Source organism: Austrofundulus limnaeus, unplaced genomic scaffold, assembly GCF_001266775.1.
Source record: "Austrofundulus limnaeus strain Quisiro unplaced genomic scaffold, Austrofundulus_limnaeus-1.0 Scaffold565, whole genome shotgun sequence".
Classification (NCBI taxonomy): domain Eukaryota; kingdom Metazoa; phylum Chordata; class Actinopteri; order Cyprinodontiformes; family Rivulidae; genus Austrofundulus; species Austrofundulus limnaeus.
Window position 1 is genome coordinate 180,790 of NW_013952967.1, and position 13,096 is coordinate 193,885.

The following is a 13,096-nucleotide window of genomic DNA, read 5'->3' on the forward strand; positions in this document are numbered from 1 at the left end:
CATTAGCACCTCTAGTAATATATTTCCTGAGAAAAATGGTGACGTGTTCAATGCTTATTTTACCCGCTGTACATTATGTTTAATGGAACAATCTGCATTGGCTGATGGATTCTGTGAGCAGTGTGATTGGTTCTCTGTATGACTCTGATATGCTGTAAGTCTTGTGTTTTTACCAATAAATGGTTATTTTTTAATAAACGTGTTAAAAGGCTCTGAGAGACTGCTGTTTTACAATAAACACCTATGTGTTGATGCTTTCTAAAGTTTTCTTTTTTCTCTCTTTTCTCTTTTCTTCTGACCAGTAATCCTTAGTCCATTTGGCCTAAATGGGATGCTGACTGGCCAGTCATTCAAGGTATCAGATCCTCCCACACAGAAACTGATTGAGGAGTGGAACCAGTTTTATCCCATCAGCCCTCGTGCCAAGGATGCCGAAGAAAAGGCTGAGGACATGGACTGGGAGGATGACTCTTTGGCCTCTGTAGAGGTCCTTGTTGGTCAGTTTTTACATCTTTCTTTTAAAGAAAAATCTTTAGTTTTCTGAAATGAATGTTTTCTATTTTGCATTTTGGGTTTCGATCACCCAATGTGTTTGTTCTTTTGTAGGTGGTGTGCGAATGATCTACCCAGCCTGCCTGGTCCTGGTACCTCAGACAGATATCCCTGTCTTGGCCCCTGTGGGGTCTTCCCACTGCACTGCCGTCTACTCGGGTGGCCACCAAGTGCCTGCTTCTCAGCGAGAGCCTGCCATGTCTTTGGTGACCCTCACCCCTCCCACGTCACCTGAGGAGGCGCACACAGGTAATAGCTCAGTCAGGGTGTAGATCCAGAAGTCTACCATTTCAAYTTGAGCCTCTCTGTGGCAATGGGCCAGTGAATCAGATTTATTTATTTTTTTGTCAAACATCCTGTAAATCTTGCTCTTCCTCTCTCTAGTGGACTGYCACTCTGCCCAGAAGTGGGTTAAAATGCCTTCATTGTCTGACGCGTTCAGCGTGGACAGAACAARTCACCATGGGGGAAAGATTCCACGCCGGTTGGCCACTCAGGTGGTGGAGCGTGTCTGGCAAGAGTGCAATATCAACCGAGCCCAGAACAAGTAAGTCCATCTTGTGGCACAGATAGCTTCACTAAACTATAAATACAGAAAGTGCTAGAACCCATACTTTTTGTTTRCACATTTTTGTTGTAGGAATGAAAAGATAGATATCAAAATGTCTGTACAACTGACTGTTTCTCTTTTACTGACTTTTTCCTCATCCAGTCTCAGCAGTTGAAATCCCTTTTTTTGTTCACCAAAAAAAAAATCTCCTTTTTATGCAGGTATCTGATTGTCACAGAGCACTGCGTGATAAAAACTGWCATTCTCACAAAGTATTTCTGGATAAATAAGGGCAAGTTTATAGTTATTTTGGAAGTCAACAATACCTTTACATCTGCACAAAAGTGATACTGGATGTCAGGGTCTTATTTTATGCAAATCAAGTATGAAAGCAAACAAATAGAACAACCAGCAGCTAAAATTAGCATTATTACTMATTTGTGTTGCACATGATGCAGAAATCTCAAATGATTGTTGGCTTATTGAACAGGAACAACTGGTTTGATAAGTTTTTGTTTTTAGATATTGATGTAGTAAATTGGAGCAGTGTTCTTCATGCTTTCCTGTTTGAATGACTATTGATCACTTTTGTGTAAATAAAATGAAACAATTAGAGATTTATTAAACAGACCACTTTTTCTGGAAGCTAATTTCATAATATTCATAATTACACTGGTACGACAAAGAAATCCTGCCTATGTTGTGTTTATTTGGAGGTTCAATGTGTTAGCAGTGTATAAGCATTGAAGTACCCTTATTACAATTCCTGTGAGATTTTTCCACTTCCATCATGAATTTTAATTCACAACTCTTCCTTCAGCTCTGGAGAAACCCCTGCAAAAAAGAATGACTTGAGTAATGTTCTATGATTTTTCAGAACTGGACATTGTAAGTAGCTGTGAAAGATTAGCACCTAGACAACAAGAGGGTTTTGGGAAATCCCATCCCTTTTCAGGCCCCTATAGCCAAGATATCCTTCACATTAGAACATCATTCAGAGCTCAAGCAGATCATAAAATGTGGTCGGCTAGCTGAAATTTTTTTAGCTAGCTTAATCTGACAAGCTAGCATTTATGAAAACATTTCTAAATGTTCTAAAGAATGTAATGTATTTTGTAAAAGTAAAGTTTCATGACAATCTTGTAAACTTACATTTAGCTGTTTCAAACTAACACAAAGTTCAGGCAACAAACTATAAAATTTTWCTTTGGTCCAAAGAAAGGAAGAATATTTTCTCATTTCTGTTTCAATGGTTCATTTGAAACTCACAAGATAGCTCAGTTTGKGAGTGATGCGTCACTCCCCTTCTAAACATTCAGAAGCTGCACAAGGCTGTTTGCCACAGTCTCAACTAGGGCTGAATGATTAATCGCATTTGCGATAATCTTGTGATATGTTAAAATGAGATTTTCTAACGGCACMGGCTGTGATTTTGACTGGTCACGTGACTTGGGAGCGAGCCGAGCGGAGAAGTGTTACCAATTAGCGACATTGACAGTCACAAGGATCTAGCGGCTTTTTAGACCCCTCTAGCTGCCCCCACCCCTAAAAAATATATATATACCACTAGCAACAAATCTGGTGACTTTTCCCAGTGTTTTTGGAGACTTTTACTTTTCTCCTTTCCTTCTCCTTTCCTCTGCAATCAACGAGCGGTGAGGGTGAGCCCCTCCCCATTCCTAAAATGGCCCGACTCACTGCCTCCTTCAGCGACGCACACACACACACACACACACACACACACACACACACACACACCTGGCTGCTGTCAGCTGAGAGGAGACTGCTGCAAATAAATCATACATGTGCACAGCTGCCACTGCCCCTACCTGGTTTACAAAGCGGGATATAATATTTACTGTAATGTTTTTTTCCTCTGGTACTGTCTCTCTAAAATAAATCTCTGGACCCAGCTGTGTTTGACTCACAGATCAGTCACTTCTTCACCTCGTCCCCTCTGTCTCGTGACATCTAACAGTCTGCAGATTAAATTTTAGGTTGTCACTAATTTAATTTATGTAATGTGGATCTAAGCATTGAAGTCATAAAATTATTTTTATTTCATTAAGTTGAATTGCAATTGTAAACATATTTAGTGCTTTTCTTCACTTTTTTCTCTTTAACATTTCTCCCATAGCTCAGATCAGGGCTGGACTGGCCATCTGGTGTACCGGGCAATGCCCGGTGGGCCGACGCTCATTTATGGGCCGGCCCGGGTCTGTCATGAACCCAAAAAAATTATAAACTATTTTTGTCGATCACAACGGCCTATTGGTTGATTTTCATGATCGACATTGAGCTAAGCCAATGAAATCTCTCAGCACTCCTCGGCCGGCCCAGCAAGACCCTTCCCTTTTCAACCAAAGTTATAAATCCTGCCAGAAGCTGCTGCCGGTCCGGAGTTGGAAAGGAGGAAGCACTGGACAAAGTTTGTCGAGAAAATGGGGGGAAAAATGCAGAAAGGTCCSCAAGTGGATGCAGCAAAATGTGCAAAAATGTGCTACATATTTCCCCCAACAAGCCACAAAAATATCTGACCGACCGATCGACCGTATTTACGTATGTAAAATAAAACCGGGAGGGGAAAAAATGGCTTGGAGAAGCTGGCTCTGCGAGCGGACATGTCCTGACTCTTCAGCTTAGGTTAGCTAAACCTGGACCGTTCAAATTGAATTAATTAAGAKAATCTGACTTCAAGCTGCCGCTAATTGCAGCTTCTCTAAATGCACAGCCTCACCTGGTGAGTTAAAAAAAAACATTGTATCATTGTTCTGCATATAAAAAGTAGTGTGCATACTGCATAGTTTAATTAAGGCTTTGTTTGTGAAAACTAGTAACAAATAGTTCAGCTCTGTCAGCAAGGTAGATCCATGGATACATCAGCTAATTATTCTCTCATGTTGTCTAAGATATGTTTGAAATGATCAGCTTGTTGAACAGTTTGAACAGGAATATTTTTATTAACAGTCTGATTGAATTCAGCAGCTGTATAAATGTTAGACTGATGGCCCAGTTGTTCAGGTTCATTTATGGTTCTGGGGTCTCATTTATAAAGGATTGCGTGGAAACCATACTAAAAGTGAACGTACGGCCAAAAGGCGGAAATGGTGTACGCCAAAAAAAGATTCAGATTTATAAAACGGTGCGTACGGTGCGTACGCACGTTTCTGCGCATCTTTCACAGCCGCACGTCAGAGTTTGCGCACGAGGTCCCGCCTCAGGTTCTACCCTCTACACGCCCACACTCAACCATAAACAGTCAATGTTAAGTACCTAATGAATGTTAAGATGTATTTAAATCAGTCAGATGATCAGTGTCAACAAAAGTGATTGGTTCAGACACGCTCCATCGTGTGTCTGGAGGATGACAGGTGCTGACTGACAGCTGCTCATGTGAAAAGAATGTCTGTAATTGACACAGATTTTCCCTCATTTTGCTTTAGAGTAATCTAACGATTTTTTTAAAAAAAATACTCAGCTTCAAATTAATTTTCCATCAGAGCCTGCAGGACAATAAAAACAATAAAAATAAAATNATATATATGTGTGTGTGTGTGTGTGTGTGTATGTATGTATTTACTGATTGTCTTAAGAAGTTCAGACAGCTTTTAGGAAGTTCATTTAACATGTTTAATATGTTTCATGAAACAAGAAAAATTAGAAATAGTAAAAAGGTAAAGCCACAGATTTGTTTGCTTCATTGTAATCTGTGCTTTAAATAAATCTTACTTTGTGTTGTAAACAGGGTTGCTGCGGGGTAGTAAAAGGTAGTAAATTAAAAGGGCTCAAATTAAGGCCAGTGAAAGGTAGTAAAAGGTAACAAACAGAATTTTACTTGGTAGTAAATTTTTGATCAACCTGCAGGTCTAAAAGTTCTCTGCCGCGACGGATTTCCGTAATCTGTAAAAAAAAAAAGAAAAAAAAAACTGGTTGTTTTCTGTTGCGGTCTCACTGAAGCTACTCGTCTATCCCTAAACGGGATGGTACTTTCAACAAGTCAAAGGAGCCCCAGAGCACATCCAGTTAGCAGAGCAGGGCTGGTCTGAAAAGTCTGCAGGAGCAGTGGCTGGAGGAGCGGTCAGTCAGTGAGTAAATTTCCCCTCTCCTCCTGCACTTCACTCAGGAGCTTCCTGATACTTTGCTCTAAAATATTTGTGCGTTCCAAGCCAAATTTCCAAATTTCCAAATTTGCGTGTGTGATGAAGCTCCTCGGGCAAAGGCTGCGCACGATGCGCAACATTCAGTTTGTTTGTCAAGCCTTTTGCTCTCCTATCCTACAACATTTGTTCTGTCACATGTCCTTTTGAAGAATACTACAACAACGTAAACGCCAAGTATAAACACCTGCATCGCTTGCGAGGGTGTGCGCGCCCTGCACGAGTAGCGTGATCCGAGTCGAGACGGACCATGGCGCGCGCAGGCTGTGAGTCTAGATTCACTATTTGTGTTCTTCTAATTAAACAATGTATTGGCTAACAGACAAATTTTTTTTGCTCATATTAAAGCAAAGCTCAATCTCAGTTTAACGCTTTGCTCCTCATCATCTCCAGGAGAACATCACCATGTTTCAAATGTTTTTGGAGTTTCTATACAACTTTTATTCCTCATAGTTTTATAGGAATAACAAGGTTCTCAGATTTTTTTCTGATTGTATTGTTTCACACTCTGTGTGTCTGTGTGAGAGGGAGTGTTTCTCTGTCTTTTCTACTTCTCTCCAGCTGTCTGTCTTCTCTCAGGACTGTCTCTCTCTTTTTCTTTGCCATCTCCCTCCCCACAGCATGCTCTCTCKCACTCTTTCTCAATCTGACAGTAATATTAAATGGTATCAACTGATGAATGCTGTTTTTGTACAGAGAAAAAGTTTTACCACTTTTCCTAAAATTGCTGCGTAATTTGCTTGATTTTATGCTAATTATTTAGTTTGAGGATTTTCCATGTTATCGATAATCTATCGGGAATGAAACATTGGCTTGTGAAATTTTATTGTCATTGCATTTTGTTCATGTTCTGAAAAAAAAAAACCAAAGTCTTCTTGAAATTCGTCTGGAATTCTTATGTGTGTGAGGTCTTAGTCAAGACAAAGTCACAGTTAAATCTTCAAGTGGGATAAAGTTTTGTCTTTGAGAGATGGGCCATTGGGTCAATGCTGTGAATCCACCGCTCCACCTAAAAAAGGCTGCTGCTCGATTTTGTGTTTGTAGTAAAAATATTGTAGAGGTAGTAAAAAATAGGTAGTAAATTCAACTCTAGGATTCTTGTATAAACCCTGATAAAACAGATTGATTCATTGCTTCTGTTTGTTGGAAAATACTTGAGAAGACATTAAAAAAATAATTGCATATTAAATTGCAATCACAATTTATAGATAAAAAAAAATCACAATTAGATTATTTTCCAAAATCGTTCAGCCCTAGTCTCGACCCTCTTTGACTCCGTCCCACACCACACCAGCACGGAAGCAGATGTAGTGTCAGAACTGGGCAAGCCGACGTTAAAAAAAACATCTGGTGTCATGGCTCAGAAATAAATAAATAAACAGATATGTAAGCGACCGCCCTGCTTGCATGATTAAACATCAGCAAAGAGATTTATTACCCTTACCAGTATAATTGAGCATAATGCAGCACAGCAACTTTGTAGTTAGTAAAAAAAATATTAAACCACAAAGAGGATTGCTAAAGTAAGTTAAATCAGTTTGTTTTGTGATTAAAGGCAGACGTCCATGTGTTGCATCTCTTTTCCTACCACTTTGTCTGGTTCATTTATCACATTATTATACACTATAGACACAGAGACATACAGGCATACCAAATTACAATCAAAAGGCAGCATTTGCACAGTAGACAATTAAATTATTACAAAAGCGGTGTCCAGCAGATGACAAGCAAAGACTCCTTAAAAAGCCCCAGTGTTGAGATGGACTTTATATGTTGAGGAATGTCATTCCACGCTTTAGTATAAACGTAGAAAAATTATCTCTTGTCATAACAGTTTTTAAAGGCTGGTAGTGTCAGTTGTCCACTCGTAACAGACCTAGTTAAGAGACCAATTCCAAGATTTGGTTTGGGCATCAGAGCAAAAAGAGGTCCATAATTGGCACCATAAAAAATCTGAAAATATAATTTAATACCACTACACAAAACATAATTTTGAAAAGTTTAAGCATTTTACAAAGAAAGAGCTGTACAGTGATGAGTCCAACCAGGAAGTTGAGATGTCAGATTGTTCCCCATAAGTCAAATGAGAATCCAAGATAATTTCCAGTTATTTACAATAGCAAGAGTTTTATTTAAAATAGTAAGATGATATGTTATAGTGAAATATCTCCTAGGTGAGGAAATTTACATACACATGTAACTGACTGTTAATAGATTTTATAGATATAGATATATATTTTATTGATAGGTTTTTAGACCAACTATTGCAGAATTAAACAAATTTACATGAAAATGTAAATGTAAATGTAAGGTTGTGCAGGCAGAATGACCCAGGGCACAGGCAAAAATCCAAAAGCAACAAAAGATTTTATTAATCAAACAAAAAGGCTGATGAAGCAGCTCAAAACACTCACACAGAGTATCTCAGGAGGAACAGGCACAAGGACCACGGAAGACAACCTCACTGACTGGTAGACACTACAGTACAATGATTGGATGCAGACTGAGCACAGGACACAGAATATAAAAGCAGACTAATTAAGGACAACAAGAAACACCTGGAGGAGACACAAGAGGAAACAGGTGAGCATGGGTGGGGCTGGAGCAGGGCAGAGATACACAGAAACACTAGAAAACTAAGGAAAATGAACACAGATCATGACAGTCACAATTTGCACAGAAATATAAAGATATTACCCTTAAGGCCCAATTTAGACAGTCCATCTGCAAAAAAAGTTTATTTGGGGTATTCTTTAACTGAGATGATTTATTTTACATTGTATGTAGAGCATGTAAAGCTTACCTCATAGTGTCACAGACCATATTTTTAGCTGTCTAAACTTTATACAATTTTTACTTTCACAAACTTAACACTTCTTACCGTTGACTCATCAAACCTTGACATTTTGTCTTCTTCCACCCAGAGTGCTTCTCAGTGCCGATGGACTTAATGTTTTCTGTCAAATACTTCCAGGATGTGATTTTTTAATTTATTTATATTTTTTATTTAACTTACATTTACGCAGCAACTTTTTGTCTGAGGCTTACTTTCTAGTCTGACTTGGTTCATGAGAAGAAAGTTAGGGAGTGAGAGACACATGTGTGTGGTTACTGTGATGACCGTAATGAGCCCCTGGCAGCAGCTTTAACATTTCTTTCAATCTTGATCTCTTTACACTTCTTATATAGTTTATTTATCAAAATTCCAGCATACTGAAACTAATGAATGCTGGGATTTCAGGCAGTGGTTGCTTTGGCACTTTGGAAAATATCTTCAAATTTTTTTTAATTCTAATACACTRGGACTGAAGGGCAGTCTCCAAAGTCATTTAATGTATTTTCAAGTTTTATTATACAGTCTAAAATTGTGCTTCAACTTAAATRAAAAACAATGTTGACAAATAATTAAAAAGCTTTAGTGTGCAGTTTTGTCCTGTGGTTTATTGTATAATTCAACAACACTGAATGTGACACATTTGGAGCACCCTGGGATGTTACCCTTTGATCAAAACCAGAATGTCAGCTATAGTTAGCTTTTGGCTTGTCAGCCAAAATATTATCGCTTCAAGGATGTTGATGAAACCACCCATGCTACAAAACTTTTACTAAAAGCAACTGTATACCACAAAAATATAGACAAGATTACACAATTGGAGGGTTTCTTTGTGCCTTCCCGGCATACAGGGAAGGGGTTGGAATTTTGCTTCCAGATAATGTTTTTTTGTTTTTGTTATTTTTTGTTCCCCTCCAGGCGGAAGTTTTCAACTGCGACCAATGGTATCTGTGAGGAGGAGCTGACAGAAAAATTAGGAGCTTGGGATTTTGTGGTGCCTTCGCAGACATCTTACTGCAGCTGTTCCAGGTCAGTCACTTTGACTGGTGATGTCCCACATGTACAAAAGAGAGAAACTGCACAGAGTCTGCAGAGCTTTAAACACTGGCAGAGGGAGGTCACAGTCAGCAAAATAACTGCCAGGTAGAGACTTTGACTTGCATTTGTCTTCACATTTTTCAGTTTATCATTTTTCTGTGTAAGGAACAACCACAGGGCAATGGTGGGTTGATGGGTTGTGGCTTTCTGTAGATCATACTTCTTATTGTCACATTGAGAAGAATCGTTTCAGAGTAAAACAATAATTTAGCTTGACTTCTGATAATCCACTGTGATCATAATACTAGTTTGTCATGTTTGTAGTGTAAAAAAGAGACTTGCTGTTTACATAGAATATTTAAAATCCAACTGTTTGTCATCAAGAACAATTAACATTTACTCTGACTGTCGCCTTTTATGTAAATCCTTTGTATATTGTTACTGTGCCTTCCACAAAAACAAACCCACGACGATCTAAGTTGACTCTGGTAACATATACTGTATGTATCACTTACACTAGTTTAAACTGCTGCGATCATCTTAACAGACATCACCCATGTGTTGATCATGCCCTCTTTTATGTTACTTAACATTTAAGCCAGAAGAACATTGCTTAAAAACACGTGGCTTCTGTTTGATTATATATTTGAACTGCTCCGGTTTAGTTTAACACCATGCTAGGTGCTTGTTGGTTTTGCATGATTTTTATTTTATTTTATTTTTTTACATCGGCAGCAGGTTTTAAGAAAACTGTAACTCTAAAAGCACTTAATGTTTAGTGTGTACTGCAGATACTCATCAGACCCTGGTGATCACATTGAAGCTAATGTGTGTGATGAATATAAAACAATCATAAATTACCAGTTAGTTTAACTCTGCAACATAACTAGTAAATCAGTAGGCTGCCTTTGCTGCAGGTGTGAAAATTACAGGTATGTGCTTTATCGTGATGACAATTAAAAATCAAAATTGTGCATCTTCCCATTTTATCATTGTCTCTTTCTCTTGTCACAATGTTACTTCCTTGCTCATCTTCTTCACTGCAGACACAAATCAGTAAAGCAACGAATAGGCAGCACTCCAGGCCAAACTCAGTCAGCAGGCCAGCCCTCCCAGCCTCCAACCAAGCACAAAACTGGAGGAGAAAAGCCAGAGAAAGGTGAAAAGCAGCAGAAGAGACCCCAAACCCCCTTCCATCATCGCAGCCTGACCAGCGATGAAACTTCCATCGAGACTGAAGCAGCAGTGGGCCAACGGCTGGCCATTAGGGGTCAGGATGGGGGAAGATTTCGTTCGACAGATGTAGCCGCCATCTCCAAAGCCCACCTGCTCCACAGTGGAGCAATCAGCACTGGGCCTTCAGAGCAGCCCAACTCCCCCCAACCTCCACCACTTAGCCCCCACCCCTGTGAACGACCTGAGGAGTCAGGGGAGGGCATAAAGAACCCTTCAACCCCCAACGGCCAACACTTTTATCAGCTACCACCAGAGCACTGCCTGGTCGGTGTAAAAGGTGGCAGCGAAGAGCCCGGAGGGCCCGATTGTCTCAATCAGCACTTCCACCCTCACTCTCATTCTGCGACCTCTTCCTACCCTGAGCCTCCCGAGCCCACAGTGTATGTGGGTGCAGCAGTAAACCAGGATGACGACAGCTCCCACACACCATGGAGGTTATTCAACCTGCCCCGCAGGAAAGAAGCCGAGCTGCCCACACCGCTTCTGCCKGGCGACAAGCTGAGAGACGAGGCCTCAATCGCACAGGACCTGGTCTCAGTCACAGAGTAAGTGTCATCCTCCAAAGTTCACAGGTCAATACCCTTTCAATGTCATTTACACATCCAAACTCAGTTTGAAGCCAGCTATCTAGGCCATCCCATCATTCTTTTGGTTACACTGTGGTCCTTAAGTCCTGTTAGGGGTTCAGATGAACTAGTGTTAAAAACTGTCATGGTGTTAAATTCACCTTCTCCTCCTTGTTCTCTGTTCCCTTTTCCTCATTGCTTCCCATCCATCAGCTTTAGACTGTTGGCTGTAGTGCTCAGCTGCACAGCATGTTAATCTCTGGCTATGTGCCCTTTTGACATCATACATTACGAATGTGTTGGTCCCACACTACTCATTGATTCCTACACACAAACACACTCCGCAGCCCAGAGAGAGGAAGAGTAATGATAGGTTTAGACAAACATAAACCTCGGTAATTAATGAAGTTGAAGCTGATAGAGTTTCTGTCTGCTGGATATCACTTTGGCTTGCTCTGGAGAGACTCACTAGGACAGAAGTGTTAGCGGGAAGCAAGGGTGGAAAGAATCGGGGTGGTTTGTTCAGTATGAAGAAGAGCTGAGTGACCAGGATGCAGAGTGAGTGAGTTGGAGGATTATTGTATCTGTGGGGTTATGCAATCCAAAGGGGCCAGCCACTACGCCCAGCCTTTTCTAGTGAGCTATAATCCTTCTAGCCCTGGYTCTGAATGGCTGCTAATCTCTGCCTGGGCCACTGCACACCACCTCACATCAGACCTGGAAAAGCATGTTGAGAGTGGAGAGAGGTGCAGGGAAGGGGAGGAATGACACATAAGATGGTCTCTTTGGTTCTCCTGCCAAATGACCTCTTTTTATTCCCTCCCCCCATCCCCTCCCTATTTGGCAAGAATGTCACAGTCATTGCTCCATAAGGGATTATAAAGAGTGATGCCTCAGCAACAGTTGATAGTTGTGTAAATATATGAAAAAGTATTGCTTGAGTCATCTGGTTTTAAAAAAATCTTAACAGAAATATAATTGTCTGACAGCAAACAAGATGCATTAGTTCTGCCTCACGACAGCTGTCAGAACCATTTGCAGTCGCTGACATTTGTGTTAGTGTAGATAAACATGGCAGCAGCACTGACATATGTTAGAAGGTGCCATCTGTCCACACAGATTAGTTACAGTAGAAATGTTACTTTCATGCATTTTCTTATTAACAGAAATCCAGAACATTAACAGATTAAAATGCTTTTTTTAACGGTTTTGTTATCATTAAGTGCTTCACTCTCAAAATAAGCCTGTGTGAGTGTATTTGTATGAGACATCTTTTTTTTTTTTCCAGGTTGATGTCATCATCCAAAGGGCCACTGAAGGTGTCTGAAGAGCGTGTTCAAATGTATAGAGCCAGGAGTAACCATTACCTGTCTGCTGCTATAATCGATGGAGATCACGAGCCTGAAGTGGATCCCTACGACTTTGAGGACGGAGAGGTCAAGTTCACTTTTTCCAGCAAAAAGGATAAAGCCGGAGGAGAGCGCGAGCCAGGCAAGAAACATAAGGTACAAAAATTGGAGGAGTAAGAAACATTTCTCCGCTCATGGCTGAGTCATGTAATGTTGGAAGCTGTAACGAATTTACTCTCTCTGCCTCAGTACAAACTCAACAGGAAGAGGCTGGGTGCAATATATGGCATTGTAACAATTAWATTCTGTTCCATATGTTAACAGTATTTTTTCATAATAAACATAAGCTAAAAAGAATTGTTCCCAACAAACTACTGCTCATTTTTGCATTGACAGGACTTAAWTTTTTAACAACTGCTCTACAATAAACTGCATCTTCTACAACCAAGAGAACTCTCATGTTCACTGGTTGCGCTTAAACTGTCACTGATGTCTTAGACTTGATTGTTTAATGTTTGCCAAACTGTGTAGACGTTACTACACAATCTTAAAGTGTGGGAATTTAAGGGTGTATTCACACCAGGAAAGTCCTTTGGTCCGAACCAAAAGTGGACTTTATTTTTTTATGTTTGGTGCCGTTTGCATTGACATTTTGCTTTTTTTCCAACAGACTATAATTTATAAACAAAGACACGTGCATGAGGGCGGCACGGTGGCTCAGTTGGTAGAGCTGATGCTATTAGATCAGGGGTGTCAAACTCCAGTCCTCGAGGGCCGCTATCCTGCATGTTTTAGAGGTTTTCCAGCTCCAACAC

General features: G+C 40.2%; 1 protein-coding gene across 1 annotated transcript in view; it reads left to right on the top strand.

Annotated features, from left to right (window-relative positions):
- The window catches only part of med13a (mediator complex subunit 13a), a gene marked incomplete in the record, with an annotated part of 244,898 nt that overhangs the window by 162,712 nt on the left and 69,090 nt on the right, over positions 1-13,096 (top strand). The window contains 6 exon segments of the mRNA XM_014026539.1: positions 303-497; positions 607-801; positions 937-1,099; positions 9,011-9,121; positions 10,177-10,911; positions 12,221-12,437. Of these exon segments, the coding sequence (XP_013881993.1) occupies positions 303-497; positions 607-801; positions 937-1,099; positions 9,011-9,121; positions 10,177-10,911; positions 12,221-12,437 (1,616 nt within the window).